The sequence below is a fragment of the Equus quagga genome, chromosome 9 (genome assembly GCF_021613505.1).
Source record: "Equus quagga isolate Etosha38 chromosome 9, UCLA_HA_Equagga_1.0, whole genome shotgun sequence".
Taxonomy (NCBI): Eukaryota; Metazoa; Chordata; class Mammalia; order Perissodactyla; family Equidae; genus Equus; species Equus quagga.
The window spans coordinates 39,546,352-39,563,436 of NC_060275.1; the positions used below are offsets into that span (position 1 = coordinate 39,546,352).

General features: G+C 36.9%; 1 protein-coding gene across 1 annotated transcript in view; it reads left to right on the top strand.

Annotated features, from left to right (window-relative positions):
* The window catches only part of NOL4 (nucleolar protein 4), a 350,767-nt gene that overhangs the window by 249,841 nt on the left and 83,841 nt on the right, over positions 1 to 17,085 (top strand). The window contains exons 7-8 of the mRNA XM_046671078.1: positions 12,627 to 12,806; positions 13,531 to 13,722. Coding sequence (XP_046527034.1) covers positions 12,627 to 12,806; positions 13,531 to 13,722 — 372 coding nt within the window. The remainder of the gene's footprint in view (positions 1 to 12,626; positions 12,807 to 13,530; positions 13,723 to 17,085) is intronic.

Sequence of the window (17,085 nt, forward strand, 5' to 3'; positions counted from 1 at the left end):
CCAACAATAAAAGACACATTTCCATCAGACAGGCTTAAGACTGAATCATTTTTCTATTCCCTCTGTAGAATATAATAATACTAAATCATTGTCATATGAAGAAACAATCAAAGAGCATGCAGCCAAGAAATGTGGAAAGAAAAGAAAATTATATAGATGGGCCAGGGAGTTATTTAATTTTTAAAATATTATTTTTCTGCATTTTTGTGATGCTTGTAGAATTTATAAGCTTTTTAGAATCTTGTAATTTATTGTGATTTTTCTCATTTTAAATAAATAGTCACTTTTGTATGTAACTTTTCAAATGAGCCTCCTCTCCAAATTTTGTAACTTTCAGGCCTCAAAAAACTTGGATCCATTCAATCCCATGAGCCTCGAATAATGCTCTCAGCATGGAGTAATGCTTCTTTAAATGTGATTGCATAAATGATTACCATGTAAAGGTATTCATAATGGAGGAGATACCAAACTAATCACAAAATTTAAAGTTTATTTTGAAAGTTTAAAATGTATTTGAAAATAGAAAACATAATACATAGAACTAGTAAAACCGATCATCCAAATTCAAGTGATTAAGATTTTCCACTTTTCTTTTTTGCTTTTTCACTTTCTTCCTTTGTTTTCCTGTAGTATTTTAAAGCAAATCAGAGACATCCCTGTCATTTCATCCCTTCATACCTTAATTTTTGTCCCTAACAAATGTGGATATTTTCTTACATAGACATTTACTTAACCAAATGTTATGTCATTACATCTAACAAAATTAATAGGAATTCCGTGTTATCATCTAATACCCTCATCCATAGTCAAATATTCCCAATTTTCTCAAAAATGTCTTTTTGCATTGGGTTTGTTTGAATCAAGATATAAGCAAAGTCAACACATTTAATTTTATTACATCTCTTAAACATCTTCTAACACGTCACATTTTTTTCCTATGTCACTAACTTATTGCAAAACCAATGTCAATTGTCCTATACAACGTCTCATATTTTGGATTTGTCTGGTGTGCTTTCTCTAGTGTCACTTAACTTGTTATTCTATGTGCCTTGTTTCCTATAAATGGCAGTTAGCTCCTGACTCGTGGTTCTCACACTTGAGTGTGCATTAAAATCCCCTGAAGGGCATGTTAAAACACAGATTATTGGGTCTAGCCCCGAAGTGTCTAATTCAGTTGGGTCTGCGATGGGGGGCAATATTTTGCATTTCTGATAATTTCCCAGGAGATGTAGTAGTTACTGCTGGTCTACAGGCACACTTTGAGAACCACTGCTTCTAGATTGAAGTTTGCTTGGATTCAGATTCTTTCTTTGCTTTTTTTGGTGAGCTTGCTTCTTAAGTCCTGCTCTCTGCTTCATTTTGCATCACATCAGAAGGCGCATAGGGTCTGGTCATCACGCTTTTTTTTTTTTTGGTCGTTTTCTGTTTTTGTTTTATTTTTTGGTGAGGAAGAATGGCCCTGAGCAACAACTGTTGCCAATCTTCCTCTTTTTGCTTGAGGAAGATTTTCCCTGAGCTAATATCTCTGCCAGGCTTCCTCTGTTTTGTCTGTGGGACGCTGCCACAGCATGACCCAGTGAGCGGTGTGCAGGTCCACACCGGCAATCCGAACCTGTGAACTCTGGGCACCAAACGGAACACACAAGCCTGATCACTACACCACAGTCCTCACATTTTTCATGACGCTAAGATTGCCCAGTAGATTTAGTAATGAATAACTGATATTTTAAAAAGTAACTGGTAAGATAAATTTGTACATTTCCACTTAAAAAATTGACTCAAATCATCTTCTGTACAACTCTAACGTGTAAGCAGTCGTCCTTCAGAAAACACTTGCCTTGTTCTCACTATGTTCTTGACATTGTATGAAGTTGTAAAGATGGAAAAGACATGGTCTCTAAGTAACCCCGATCTCAAGTAGCTCTTAGCAGATGTGGAAGATGGACATATAAGCTGAACTTGTGTAATACTTTATTATCAGTGCTGTGACAGAGACATGTACAGAATATTAGGAAAGTATGGAGGCCTGGCACTGAATTCATTTGATTCTTCCCTTGTTTAGGGCATAATGAAGAAACAAAAGTTTTGTTGTTATTTCCCTTGGCTGTGTATGTCAGAAAGAGCAGCCGCCAGCCCCGCTGCATCTCATATCAAGCACTACGGTATTGCGGTCTGAGCCACCCTATGTTCTGAGCACAGAGTCAGCAAACAGATTTAGCTTCCTCCCTGTGGGGAGTTTTCTAGGTCCAGGGATAGCAGTTCTTTTAGGGTCAGAAAATGTGAGAAAGGGAAGTGCAAGTGTATTTTCAGGAGGAGCTTTGCCAAGGAAGGCCACATATTATGTGAAGAGGAACAAATGGAATATATAACTAAGGCAAAAATCTACCCGTATCCCCAGAAACCAACACCTGTGTTATAAGGACAAGCTGGTATACATCTTCCATAGGGCCGAAGTTGTGATTCTTTAATAGCATTGTATTTTTTTTTTAAAGATTTTATTTTTTTCCTTTTTCTCCCCAAAGCCCCCTCGTACATAGTTGTATATTCTTCATTGTGGATCCCCTTAGTTGTGGCATGTGTGACGCTGCCTCAGCGTGGTTTGATGAGCAGTGCCATGTCCGCGCCCAGGATTCGAACCAATGAAACACTGGGCCGCCTGCAGCGGAGTGCGTGAACTTAACCACTCGGCCACGGGGCCAGCCCTGCATTGTATTTTTTTAAGATCTGATTTGAATTTTTTAGATTTATAGCTGGAATGTGAAAATAGCTGCTCCTGAAATGAACGCTTTCTAGGGTATGGTCATCCAAAATTCTCATTAAGGTCAGACAGCATATGGGGCAGTAAGTGTCATATTTTATGTGGGTTGCTAGGAAGCCTATAGTATTTTTTTTTTGCTTGATTCAGTAATATCACCTCAATACCCATAGTCCCCTGTTTTTTGAAAAGACAATTTTTTTAGAGCAGTTTTAGGTTCACAACAACATTGGGAGGAACGTACAGAGGTTTCCCATATCCCCCTTGCTCCTACACATTCATAGCCTCCCCTATTGTCAACATCACTCAACAGAGTAGTACATTTATTACAATTAATGAGCCTTTATTGACAAATTATAATTACCCAAAGTCCATAGTTTCCATGCGGGTTCAGTTATCATGTTGTACATTCTGTGAGGTTGGACAAATGTATAATGACATGTATCTATCATTATAATATCACACAGAGTGTTTTCACTGCCCTAAAAATTCTTTGTGCTCCACCTATTTATCCATCCTCATTCCCCACACCTGGAAACCACTTATCTTTTTTTTTTCTTTTGAGGAAGATTAGCCTTGAGCTAACAGCTGCTGCCAATCCTCCTCTTTTTGCTGAGGAAGACTGGCCCTGAGCTAACATCCATACCCATCTTCCTCTACTTTATATGTGGGACACCTACCACAGTGTGGCATGCCAAGCGGTGCCATGTCCGCACCCAGGATCCGAACTGGCGAACCCCAGGCCGCCAAACGGAAGGCATGCACTTAACTACTGCACCATGGGGCCGGCCCGCCAGTGATCTTTTTACTGTCTTAGTTTTACCTTTTCCAGAATGTCATACAGTTGGAGTTGTATATTATGTAGCTTTTTCAGATTATCTTCTTTCACTTAGTAACATGCATTTAAGATTCTTTCATGTCTTTTCATGCCTTGTTAACGCATATCTTTTTAGTGTTGAATAATATTCCATTATCTACATGTACCACAGTTTATCCATTCACCTACTGAAGAACATCTTGGTTGCTTCCAAGTTTTGGCAATTATGAATAAGGCTGCTATAAATATCCATGTATGCAAATTTTGGAGTAAACTCAAGTTTTTAACTCCTTGGGTAAATACCATGGAGCACAATTGGTGGATTGTATGGTAAGAATTTGTTTAGTTTTGTAAGAAAAAGTCAAACTGTCTTCCAAAGTGGCTGTACCATTTTGCATTCCCACCAGCAAAGAATGAGAGTTCCTCTTGCTTCATATCTTTTCTAGCATTTGGTGTTGTCAGTGTTTCTGATTTTGGCCATTCTAATAGGTGGGTCGTGGTATCTCACTGTTTTAATTTGTATTTCCCTGATGTCTTAGGATGTGGAGAATCTTTTTATATGCTTATTTACCATCTGTCTGTCTTCTTTGGTAAGGTATCTCTTAAGGTCTTTGGCCCTTTTTTAAAAAAAAATTTTTTATTGTGGTCTAAATAGTTTACCACATTGTGAAATTTCAGTTGTACATTAATATTTGTCAAACACCATATAAATGTGCCTCTGCACCCCTTGTGTCCCCCACCTCTTCCCCCTGGTGACCACTAACTTGTTCTCTTTGTCCTTAAGTTTGTTTATATTCCACATATGAGTGAAATCATACGTTGTTTGTCTTTCTCTGTCTGGCTTATTTCACTTAACATGATGCCATCAAGGTCCATCCATGTGGCTGTGAATGGGATGATTATGTCTTCTTTATGGCTAAGTAGTATTCCATTTTATATATATATATATACCATATCTTCTTTATCCAAGCATCAGTTGGTGGGCACTTGGGTTACTTCCACATCTTGGCTATTGTGAATAGGGGTGCATAAATCTCTTTGTATTGTTGGTTTCAAGTTCTTTGGATAAATACACAGTAGTAATGGGATAGCTGGGTCATATGGTAATTCTATTTTTAATTTTTTAAGAGGTCTCCATACTGTTTTCCACAGTGGCTGCAACAGTTTGCATTCCGACCAGCAGTGTGTGAGAGCTCCCTTTTCTCCACAACCTCTCCAACATTTGTTGTTTTTTGTCTTTTTGGTTATAGCCATTGTAATGGGTGTAAGATGATATCTAAGTGTAGTTTTGATTTGCATTTCCCTGATGATTAGATGAGCATCTTTTCATGTGCCTATTGGCCATCTGTGTATCTTCTTTGGAAAAATGTCTGTTCGTATCTTCTGCCCACTTTTTGATTGGTTGTTTATCTTTTTGTAGTTCAGTTGTGTTTGTTCTTTATATATTATGGAGATTAACCCCTTGTTGGATATATGATTTGCAAATATTTTCTCCCACTTGGTGGGTTGTTTTTTCATTTTGATCTTGGTTCCTTTGCCTTCCAGAAGCTCTTTAGCCTGATGAAGTCCCAATTGTTTATTTTTTCTTTTGTATCCTTTGAGCGGACGTGATATTTGTAAAGATCCTTTTAAAGCTGATGTCAAAGAGTGTATTGCCTATATTTTCTTCCAGAAGTTTTATGGTTTCAGGTCTTAAGTACAAGTCTTTGATCATTTTGAGTCTATTTTTGTATATGGAGAAAGATAATTGTCTACTTTCATTCCTTTCCTTGTGACTGTCCAGTTATCCCAGCACCATTTACTGAAGAGGCTTTCCTTTCTCCATTGTATCTTCTTATCTCCTTTGTCAACGATTAGCTGTCCGTAGATGTGTGGTTTTATTTCTGGGCTTTCAGTTCTGTTCCATTGATCTGTGTGTCTGTTTTTGTACCAGTACCATCCTGTTTTGATTATTTTAGCTTTGTAGTTTGTTTTGAAGTCAGGGATTGCAATGCCAGCAGCTTTGTTCTTGTTTCTCGGGATTGCTTTGGCCATTTGGGGTCTTTTGTTGCCCCAAATGAATTTTAAGATTCTTTGTTCTATTTCTGTTAAGAATGTCATTAAGATTCTGATTGGGATTGCACTGAATCTTTAGATTGCTTTAGGTAGAATGGACATTTTAACTGTGTTTATTCTTCCAATCCATGTATGTGGAATAGCTTTTCCATTCCTTTATGTCATGCTCAATTTCTTTCAGTGATGTCTTATGGTTTTCCTTGTATAAGTCTTTCACCTCCTTGGTTTAATTTATTCCTACATATTTTATTCTTTTTGTTGAGATTATAAATGGGGTTGTATTCTTGAGTTCTCTTTCTGTTAATTCGTTATTAGAGTATAGAAATACAACTGATTTTTGTAAGTTGACTTTGTATCCTGCAACTTTGCTGTAGTTGTTGATTATTTCTAATAGTTTTCCAATGGATTCTTTAGGGTTTTCTATATATAAAATCATGTCATCTGCAAACAGTGAGAGTTTCACTTCTTCAGTGCCTATTTGAATTTCTTTTATTTCTTTTTCCTACCTATTGTTCTGGCCCAAACCTCTAGTACAATGTTGAATAAGAGTGATGAGAGTGGGCACATGTTGGCAGTGGGTTTGTCATATATGGCCTTTATTATGTTGAGGTGTTTTCCTTCTATACCCATATTATTGAGAGTTTTTATCATGAACGGGTGTTGGATCTTGTCAAATGCTTTCTCTGTGTCTATGGAGATGATCTGGTGGTTTTTGTTCCTACTTTTGTTAATATTGTGTATCACATTGATTGATTTGCAGATGTTGAACTAAACCTGTGTCCCTGGTATGATTTTTTTAAAGTATTGCTATATTTGGTTTGCCAACATTTTGTTGAGGATATTTGCATCTATGTTCATCAGCAATTTTGGCTTGTAATTTTCCTTCTTTGTGTTGTCCTTATCTGGCTTTGGGATCAGGGTAATGTTGGCCTCATAGAATGTGTTAGGAATATTTCTGTCTTCCTCAATTTTTTGGAATAGTTTGAGAAGAATAGGTGTTAAATTGTCTTTGAATGTTTGATATAATTCTCCAGAGAAGCTGTCTGGTCCTGGACTTTTATTTTTGGGGAGATTATTAATTACTGTTTCAATCTCTTAACTTGTCATTGGTCTGTTCAGATTCTCTATTTCCTATCGATTCAGTTTTGGGAGGTTGTAGGAGTCTAAGAATGTATCTATCTCTTCTAGATTGTCCCGTTTGTTGGCATATAGTTTTTCACAGTATTCTCTTATAATCTTTTGTATTTCTGTAGTATTCACTGTAATTTCTCCTCTTTCATTTCTAATTTTATTTATTTGAGCCTTCTCAATTTTTTTCCTATTGAGTCTGGCTAAGGGCTTGTCAATTTTGTTTATCCTCTCAAAAGACCAGCTCCTTGTTTCATTGATCATTCTTACAGTGTTTTTTTGTTTCAATTTCATTTATTTCTGTTCTAATTTTTATTATTTTCCTCCTTCTACTGAGTTTGGGCTTTCTTTGTTCTTCTTTTTCTCTTAGGAGTAGTTTAAGCTTGTTTATTTGAGCTTTTTCTTATTTGTTAACGTAGCCCTGTATTGTTGTAAACTTCCCTCTTAGGATGGCTTTTGCGGCATCCTATAAGAATTGGTATGGTGTGTTTTTGTTCTCATTTGTCTCCAAATATTTTTTAATTTCTCCCTTTATTTCTTCAACGACCCGTTTGTTGTTCAGTAACATGTTGTTTAGTCTCCACATTTTTGTTCCTTTTCTGGCTTTTTTCTTGTAGTTGATTTCTAGTTTCACAGCATTATGGTTGGAAAGGATAGTAGATATGATTTCAATCTTCTTAAATTTGTTGAGATTTGCCTTGTTTCCCAATGCGTGATCTATCCTTGAGAATGTGCCGTGTGCTCTTGAGAAGAATGTATATTCTGCTGTTTTTGGATAGAGTGCTCTCTCTATATATCTATTCAGTTCATTTGCTCTAGTTTTTCATTTAAGTCCACTATCTCCTTGTTGACTTTTTATTTGGATAATCTATCCATTGATATAAGCGGGGTGTTGAGGTCCCCTACTATTACTGTATTGTCATTGATATCTCCTTTTAGATTTGTTAATAGTTGCTTTATGTACTTTGGTCTTCCTGTGTTGGGTGCATAAATGTTTATAAGTGTTATGTCTTCTTGATGGAGAGTCCCTTTTATCATTTTATCATTTATCAGCCCCTCTATGTCTCTCTTTACGAGTTTTATCTTGAAGTCTACTTTGTCTGATGTAAGTATGGCAACACCCGCTTTCTCTTGTTTGCCATTAGCTTGGAGTATTGTCTTCCATCCCTTCACTCTGAGCCTGTTTGTCTCTAGAGCTGAGGTGTGTTTCCTGGAGGTGGCGTATTGTTGGGTCTTGTTCTTTAGTCCATCCTACCACTCTGTGTCTTTTTATTGGAGAATTCAATCCATTTACATTTAGAGTGATGATTGATATTTGAGGGCTTAATATTGCCATCTTATTGCACTTTTCCCGGTTCTTATGCATTTCCTTTGTTTCTTGTCCTATGTATTTCGGACTACCAATTTGATTAGGTAGTTTTCTCTGTTAGTTTTCTTCATTTTCTCCTTGTTTATTGTAAATGTCTCTATTCTGATTATTTGTTTAGTGGTTACCCTTAGGTTTGTATAAAAAAATCTTTGTAGTTGAGATAGTCCATTTTCTGATAGCCTCTTTTTTCCTTAGACTATGCTGATTCCATCCCTTTCTTCTTCCCTTTCTAAATTATTTTTGTTGTATCTTTTTCCATCTTGTATTGTGAGTTCGTGATGAAAACAAGGAGATCGTTTTTGTTTTGCTGTTTTCCTTTTCTTTATCCTTGATGTTAAAGGTAAGTGTTTCCTAACCTGATCTGATAGACAGCTGCTGTTTTCTGATTATTGCCTACCTATTCACCTCCTTTCTCAGGGCTTTGTAGCCTCTTTCCTTTTTTTTTTTTTCGGGTAGGAGGGCCTTCTTGAGGATTTCTTAGGGGGTTCTTGTGGCAATGAACTCCTTTAGCTTTTGTTTATCTGGGAAAGTTTTTATTTCTCTGTCATATCTGAAGGAGATTTTCACTGGATAGAGTATTCTTGGCTGAAAGCTTTTGTCTTTCACTCTCTCTTAGCCTATAAGGTTTCTGCTGAGAAATCCACTGAAAGCTTGATAGGAGTTCCTTTGTAAGTTATTTCTTCTTCCTTGCTGCCCTTAGTATATTTTCTTTGTCCTTGACTTTTGCCAGTTTCAACACTATATGCCTTGGAGTAGGTCTTTGTACACTGACAAAGTTAGGAGATTTGGAGGCCTCTTTTACATGGATTTCCAGCTCCCTCCCTAGGTTTGGGACGTTCTCAGCTATTATTTCTTTGAACAAGCTTTCTGCTTCATTCTCCTTCTCTTCCCCCTCTGGAATAACTATAATCCTTATTTTGCATTTCCTGATTGAGTCAGATATTTCTCTGAGAGCTTCTTCCTTTCTTTTTAGTCTTAGTTCTCTCTTCTCCTCCCTCTGAAGCATTTCTATAGTACTATCCTCTAACTGGCTGATTCTCTTCTCCATATTGTCAGCTCTGTTCTTTAGGGAATCCAGATTTTTCTTTATTTCATCCATTGTGGTTTTCATCTCCAACAATTCTGATTGGGTCTTCTTTATGGTTTCAGTCCTCTTTGAGAAGAAGCTCTGGAATTCATTGTCTTTCTGTGTTTTCTTGTAACTCCTTGAGTTTTTTTATGATAGCTGTTTTGAATTCTTTGTCATTTAGGTTATGGATTTCTGTGCCTTCAGGGTTGGTTTCTGGGTACTTGTCACTTTCCTTCTGGTCTGGAGATTTAATATACCTACTCATACTGCTTAATGGAGTGGACTTTTCCTTCCTCATGGTGCTCTTATATGGCCGCAGCTGCCACATACCACCACTGGGTGGGGATCAGGCGCTGTGTATTCTGGGCCTAGCACAAACAGGGGCTCCCCAGCTCCAGCCACTGACCGCTTCTCTCTCTGAGTGACTGATTGATGGCAGACCTTGAGCACTGGGCAGGGGGAGGGGTACTCTCCTTCCTCAGCACTTCCCCCAGTGCCTGCTTGTCTCTCTGTACGGAGCTCTGGGCAATTGCAAGACTGTGCCTTTCCCTTTTCCCAGCCACTGCTTCCTCGCTCACTGCTCCATGCATGGAGCAATAGTGGCGCTGGAGTGCTGGGAAGGGACAGGGTAACTCTCCTCACCTACACATTTTCCCTGCTGCCTCTGCCAAATTCTCCACACCATGCTCCAGATGAGTCTGGGGCTGCGCACTTTCCCCACTGCCACCGCCAAGCTCTCTGGGCCATGCTCTGGGTGATCCTACGGCTGGAGTGCCAGGCGGTGACGGGGCACCTCCCTCTCCTGCACACTTTCCCCTCTGCTGCTGGCACACTCTCTGCACCTTACTCTGGGTGATCCTGGGACTGCGGACTTTGCCTGCCACTACTACCATGCTCAGCACACCATGCTCTGGATGATTCTTGGGCTGGAGTACCCAGTGGGGATGGAGTGCCCTTTTCACCAGCACACTTCCTGCTGCCGTGGCCCATCTTTCTCCACGGACCTCCTGTGGATCAGCTTCCAATTCCTCTGGAGGATCCAGCCCCACCACCACCTTCAGGCGTATGGTTGCATGGGTCTCTCAGACATCTTTTGTGATGTGTGTATGTCCTCTATTGGTGTATGAATGTCCTTTCAGTTGTATCTTAGAGGGGAGAGGCCAAGGGAAGAGCTTACTCTGCCATGAAGCTGATATCACCCCATTTTAGTCAGATTGTTCTCTTGTTGGGTTTTTAGTGTTCTTTGTATATTTGGGATAGCAGTCCTTTATCAGATGTGTCTTTTGTAAATATTTTCTCTCAACCTTTGGCTTGTCTTTATTCTCCCATTTTTTGAGACCAAATAGTTTTGTAGAAAAAGTGAAACTACAAACATCGTGAATGCCAAATCTGTAGAGAGCATTTCTTGGATGCTGTGAGGGAAAAGGTAGAAGGACTTGTGTTGATGCCTTGAAGAAAAATGCAAATTAACATGAAAAGTAGAGAGTAATGGTTGTGTTTAATTCTGTGTCAATGCCATAGTATATTCAGAGTTCACAATTTAAGTAAGATGGAGGTGGATTGAGGTGAAAGCAGGAATCTTTGTAGAAGTTGAACTTAATCTGGCCTTGAAAGCTAGTTGGATCTTCAGCAATAAGAAGGGCAAGAAATAACACTCCAGCTGAGAAACAAAATTCAGTTATAAAAATTTCGGTTTACATTGTAGAGGAAGAAAACATTGGTTATACTTTAGATTTAGATTCTGAATATTCTCAGATCTGTGCAATTGGGCTTTCTTTACCTGGAGTAACAAGGCTATAAATCCTTCATAGTTCCAAGTCGTTCTGTTTGTAGCAGATGCCTGGCTTGAGTGTTTTACACAATATGTAGAAAGAACAAATTAGCCCAGTATATTTGCACTGAGATAAGTGTACTATAACGTTTTTCAAATATTCAGGTTGCCATTTTAAAAATATATTACATAAGGTATATTTTTAAAACCTATGGAATATTTGCCATATACTTTATTAGGTAATTCCACCTTGTTAATGATTTGAACTGTAAAAATATGCTGGTCTTTAAATTTTGAGTTCACTTTTAATATCAGTGAGATATTCTAGTTTTATTATCACTCCTCTGATTATACAGTTATAATATATTAGTGTGATCCTTAATGCATGCACCACATGTTATCATTGCAAGAAGGCATTTTTGAACACTACTGACTTAAAATTTCCCGCTGTAAAGGTCTTTCAAAAGCATTTTATATTGTTAATAGATTTGAGGATAGCTGCTGCTGTTTATAGATATTATTATCTATTTAGCTGGAGCTATGTTTGTAAGTTATCGTGTGTGAAATCTGCATTATTAATCTGGACTTGTAAGGATTGATTTCTGTACCACTTCAGATTCAGTTGCAAGTGACTGAAACTCAGATTTAAGCACAAATAAATAAATAAAAAGGTGGAGAGAGTAGAGGATGTATGGTATCACACAGCTGAAGTGTCCGTGGGTTAATTTCAGGCACAGCTGAATCTGGATGCTCAGATAATGTTATCAGAACTGTTTCTATTCTGCTTAGCTCTGTTGGATTCAACTTGATTTCAGTTACAGGCAAGCTTTCATCACCTAGAGGTCAAGTTGAGGCACACACACCTATGGCAGAGAAGGTTGATGCCCACAAGAGTGGCACTTTCACCTGGTGAAGCAGGGTCTGTTTCTGAAAGTAAAATAATTGGGCTGATGAAGAAGTAGGAGATACCACAGCAAGACCCATGGTTGGTCTTGGACACAAATATCAAAGTTTGTGAAAATTATCTTCATGGGCATTCATCTTTTATGCATCAGGAAGTTATAAGCTTAACAGATAATTAGGAGGAAACCTCGTTCTTTTTTCCTAAACCAAAACCAGATGCTATCTTAAGACTCACAGACAATTTATAAACTAATTCTAAAGCATGTTGTCTTATAAATAACACCCCTAGGCTCAAAAATATTTTGTATAGTCCTGGTTGGGCAAGTCAATTAAACATATCTATCCCTTAGTTTCTTTGTTTATAGAATACTAATGCAGTTAGACTGACTAAGCTCTGAAGTCATTTCCATTTCTAAAAATATGTTATTTGATGATTCTCTTGCAAAATTGATTACAGGTTGGTTTTTCTTTTGGAATATAGTTATTGAGTGGAAACAGTAACTGCTCTTGAAAAGCTAAATTTAGGAAAACGTTCTACAATGATGGAAATGTTCCATGTGGCTATTGAGCGCTTAAAATGGGACGGATTTGACTGAGGAAATGAATTTTTAATTTAAGTTAATTTTAATTAATTTTGGGTTAAAATCGCTACAGCTCTAGAATTATCAATTCATTTAAACAGTTGAAATTAAAAATAAAACAAAGTGTAAAAGCCTGTGCAATGAATTTCAAAGGAGCCATTTCTCCCTTTCTTTTCAGTCTCCTGCACATAGCTACTCAAGCTACGACTCTGGCAAAAATGAGAGTGTAGACCGAGGTGCTGAGGACCTCTCCCTGAACAGGGGAGATGAGGATGAAGATGACCATGATGACCATGACGATTCTGAGAAAGTTAACGAGACAGATGGCGTTGAGGCGGAGCGGCTGAAGGCTTTTAATGTGAGTCCTGCCACACTCCCAGTGTGGCTTCGTTTTTACCACTTCACTTTCATGTTGTTGCTTGTTGGTAAATGTGGATATTTTAGAGACATGTTTGTTCAATTTACAGAAGGATTTTAAAAGTACATGAAACACTCTTTGCCAACCAGACACCAGAATTGCTGTGTTTTGTTTAGACTTTTAAAGCCCAATGTGAGCTGAAAACTGGAGTTGTGTTGTGTGAGTATGCATGTTTACCTAGTGGATGAAGGGGGCCTCAGCTTATTCCTCAGAAGAGTACGCCCGTCATCAGTTATTTCTTTTGCTTTCCCAGTTTATGTAATTATGCATGACAAAGAGTCAGTTGTTTGTTTTCAGAGATTAGCACACTGTGCACTGTAGCAATGTAGCAGTCGTATTTATCATTAATAGAGAATTTGGTGGGGTGCTTAATTGTCGCAGTCTACTGTTATTTCCTGATTTTTTTCTACATGATAGTCTATACTTTTCTGTCTGTCTGTGTCTGTCTGCTTTTCTCTCTCTCTTTTTCTGTCTCTATTTTTTATCCAACCATTTAGAAAGTCTTTAAAGGGTGTTTGCTTAAAATTTCTGGCTTTCCATTGCAAAGTTCTCCAGTGCATAAACCAGAAAAGAGTATTTTCCTTTCGGTAATCAAGACAGGAAGCTAGGAACAGCAGAGAGCAGCCCTCCAAACCCTTCTCCTCTGTCTCCCTCTTGCCAACAGATGTTTGTCAGGCTGTTTGTAGATGAAAACTTGGACCGAATGGTCCCAATCTCTAAGCAGCCCAAAGAAAAGATCCAGGCTATCATTGACTCATGCAGGCGACAATTCCCTGAGTATCAAGAGCGTGCCAGAAAACGTATACGTACTTACCTCAAGTCCTGCAGGCGGATGAAAAGAAGTGGTTTTGAGATGGTGAGTTTTGAATTAAAACACAGCCCTAGATTCCATCAAAATCCCACATGTAAACCATGACACTATTTTTTTTTTCATCTTAGTGTCTTTTTTATTTTTTCCATAATGTCAGGTCAAAGGGGTTTTTTGTTTGCTTGTTTGTTTTTTTCCCCTCTCCTTTTCATCTTCCTGAAGTATTTATTCCCTTTGTTTATTCAATAAGGAATACCTTGTGTGACTAGTGCTCATGGGCCCACAGGGGACCATATCACAGAAAATGAGGGTGATATGAGTAAAAACCAATGAGAACCAGCATCTCATTCATGTTTGTTTTCTTTCTGTCGCTACTAAAGTGGCTGTAAGGTTAATCAAGTCTTGAACTGAAGCACCAGTTGTTGCTCTAGATGGCATGTGAGAATGGCTTTCTCTGGAACAAAAGGAAATGGATGGATCTGTCTAAGTCATACCGTTTTCATACCAACAGTTAACAAATAGCAAATCTTGAAAATAAAGATCAGGGAATGAAAATCCTCATGTGAAAAATAAGGCTTTGTTGTACTCAGTATATTTGTGTGTTTGTGGATGGTAATGTGAGCTTTTATATCCTGCTAGCCTTTATAGATGGATGAGATTATGCCAACATTAGATTACCTATGGGTGGCAATCAGATATTGATGTCTTTTGAACTTTATTCTATTTCACCTTCTCTAATTGTTACATCTAGAAATAGTGCATACATTTACAATGTATTTTTTTTACTTCTTTGTTTTTTATGTATGTGTGCAGAAATCTATTAGAAATTTTCTGAAACCATTTCTTTTTCTCTCTTAGGTCCATAACAGCCAAGACTGTTAGTGTTTGTGATCTGTGTCTCTAATTTATTATGTGTGATGGCATAGGAGTTGATGTAGATAGGAGAGGTTTCAGAGATGCCATATATGAGAAATAGTTTTTCAGACGTAAATAAAATGATAAATGTAACAAACCCACTGTCTACTATTGATTTTTCTACATTGGCTTATAAAAATCTTTTTGATAGTTTTTAAAAGAAAAATGGCTATTCTTATAGAGAGGCAGTGGGCCTAGATGGTAACAAGCACAAGGTTTGGTCCAGAGAGCCTGGTTTGGAGTTCCAGATTGACTGCATTGTACCTGTAGGACCCTGGCAAGGCACTGCAACTGTCTGTGCTCAGATACCTCCTCTGGAGATGATGCTATCTCCTAATGTATAAAGCTGCGAGAATTATATAAATTGTTACATGTAAACCTCTGCAAGCCATTTCTGACACATAGTAACCACTCAATAAATCTTAACTGAAAATATTATTAAATATTGCACATCAAATCTTAACTGAAAATATTAGTAATCAAAAGTTATTAATCAAATCAAATCATCTGAAAAAACTTCCCCAAATGTTTGTATGATATAATCGTGGACAGCTCCATTTTAGTATTTGCTTACTTCTCAGATTAACTACATTGAAGTCAGAGGTTGTGGTGCAGGTATTTTAAAATAAAAATGGCATAGTTGTGCTTAATCAAACTAAACTATGACAATAGAGGCAGCATGGTGAAAAAGGAGAGATTGCTTGAAGAAAATAAAGCTATTTTCCTCACTACTGAATCATTTAAGAATTATTATCATCTACCCAATAGGAGAGAGATGACAAAAAGGCTATCTAAAGAGGTGTAAAAACCCAGAATCCTGGCATTGACTGTCTGGTTCAGAACCACTTAGCAGTTGATGAAAATTCCAATTGAAACTAAGTATGTCTCATTCAGAGTGTGATGCACAGTATATACTTTTCTCTTTCAGTAGCAATAAAGATAATAACATGATATATCAAGATTTTTATTTTACCAGCATATGGCATTACTATTTCTACCTAATCTCTTAATATTATTTAGAAATTCTTCTCTTTGGTAAAATTTACCTTATTTTCCATGGTATAATTTTTTTTGTTAATTATTCTTTAAGAGAAAAATCACTGTCATATAGAATTCTTAATTTCTCTGAGGCATATTTGAGACATTCACAGGTTTTTTTGTTAATTGTATTTACTTCAATATGGGCATCTCTTTACTGTAAACCTTGTGCTGTGTATAGAAAAGATCACAAAGCTGACTCAATGAAAGGAGTTTTACAAACTGATCTTGAAGAAAATATGCTGTAAATAAATGTTACTATATTTAACTTTTCATAATTTTCATTCATTCATTTTGTGTTCATTTATTCAATATAGGTATAATGTACAAAGCATTATACAAAGCAGTAAGGAGAAATATAAGAGATGTCTGACCTGTTAATTAGGAAAACATAACGTTCTCTATTGATCCTCATGATTCATTGAGGTGACAAGCTGTGAGAAGTAAAATGCTTAAGTAATAATACAAGGCCTAAAACAATTAAATGCTAAGTGAAGAACATGAATGAAAATTAATATTGTAGTTTAGTGCATTGTTTCAATACATTACTCAGTAATGTACTACTGTAAATAGCAAACTAAATTCAGATCTAGGTGACATTTGGAATTTTTATGTATGTGTTCACTTCATTGTCATGGAGTGTGTGGAGGATTATGTGTCATTTCAACACTCATCCTTATCAATAGCAGACAGGAAAAGGCATGACTAGGACAGATAGTCATTACCGCTAAAGTTGGTACACAAATATTTTTTCCCTCACAGTTTTAGAATTTTATATAATGTCCACAGTTTTTTAAAAATTGAAACATTAAACAAAAATTCTTCCTTCTACTGTGTTTTGTGTAAGTAGACATGAAGAAAAAGGGTCATGTTCATTATGTGATTGTTTTTATATGCAAATCATTCTGTAATACATAAGAAGTCAACAAGGCAACCTAAAGAAGACTTTAATATATTTATAAAATGAAATTGTTAAGTGTAGGATTATTTGGCAGGGGATTCCATTACTATAAAATGAAAATGGCATTCAACAAGCTTAGCTCTTCCAGTTACTTTGGGTGTCTAAGGCAAGAGACTCCTTAAGTAGAATGAAACACAAAATAATGAATTTTCCATTTCATGCTGACTTTGAATTAAAACTTCAAAGAGATATTCCCATAGAAGTGGTTTATCAGAGCATATATTAGTACTATGCTTGAGAGTCTTGTCATTCACCTTGACTAATTTCCTACTGCTGTTAATACAAAACCTATTCATATTTAATTATTATACATTATCCCTTAAGAATTTACATGCCAACACAAATAGTTTTAATTGACTTCATTTTAATTGGATGCATACAAATATTAGAGTATGTATTTATGCATTGTTATTTTACTGGAATTATCAAGACCCACAGATCTTGATTGCTTAAGCTGCCAAAATTTCTCTGTCATCACTACAAATAGTCTTTATAAT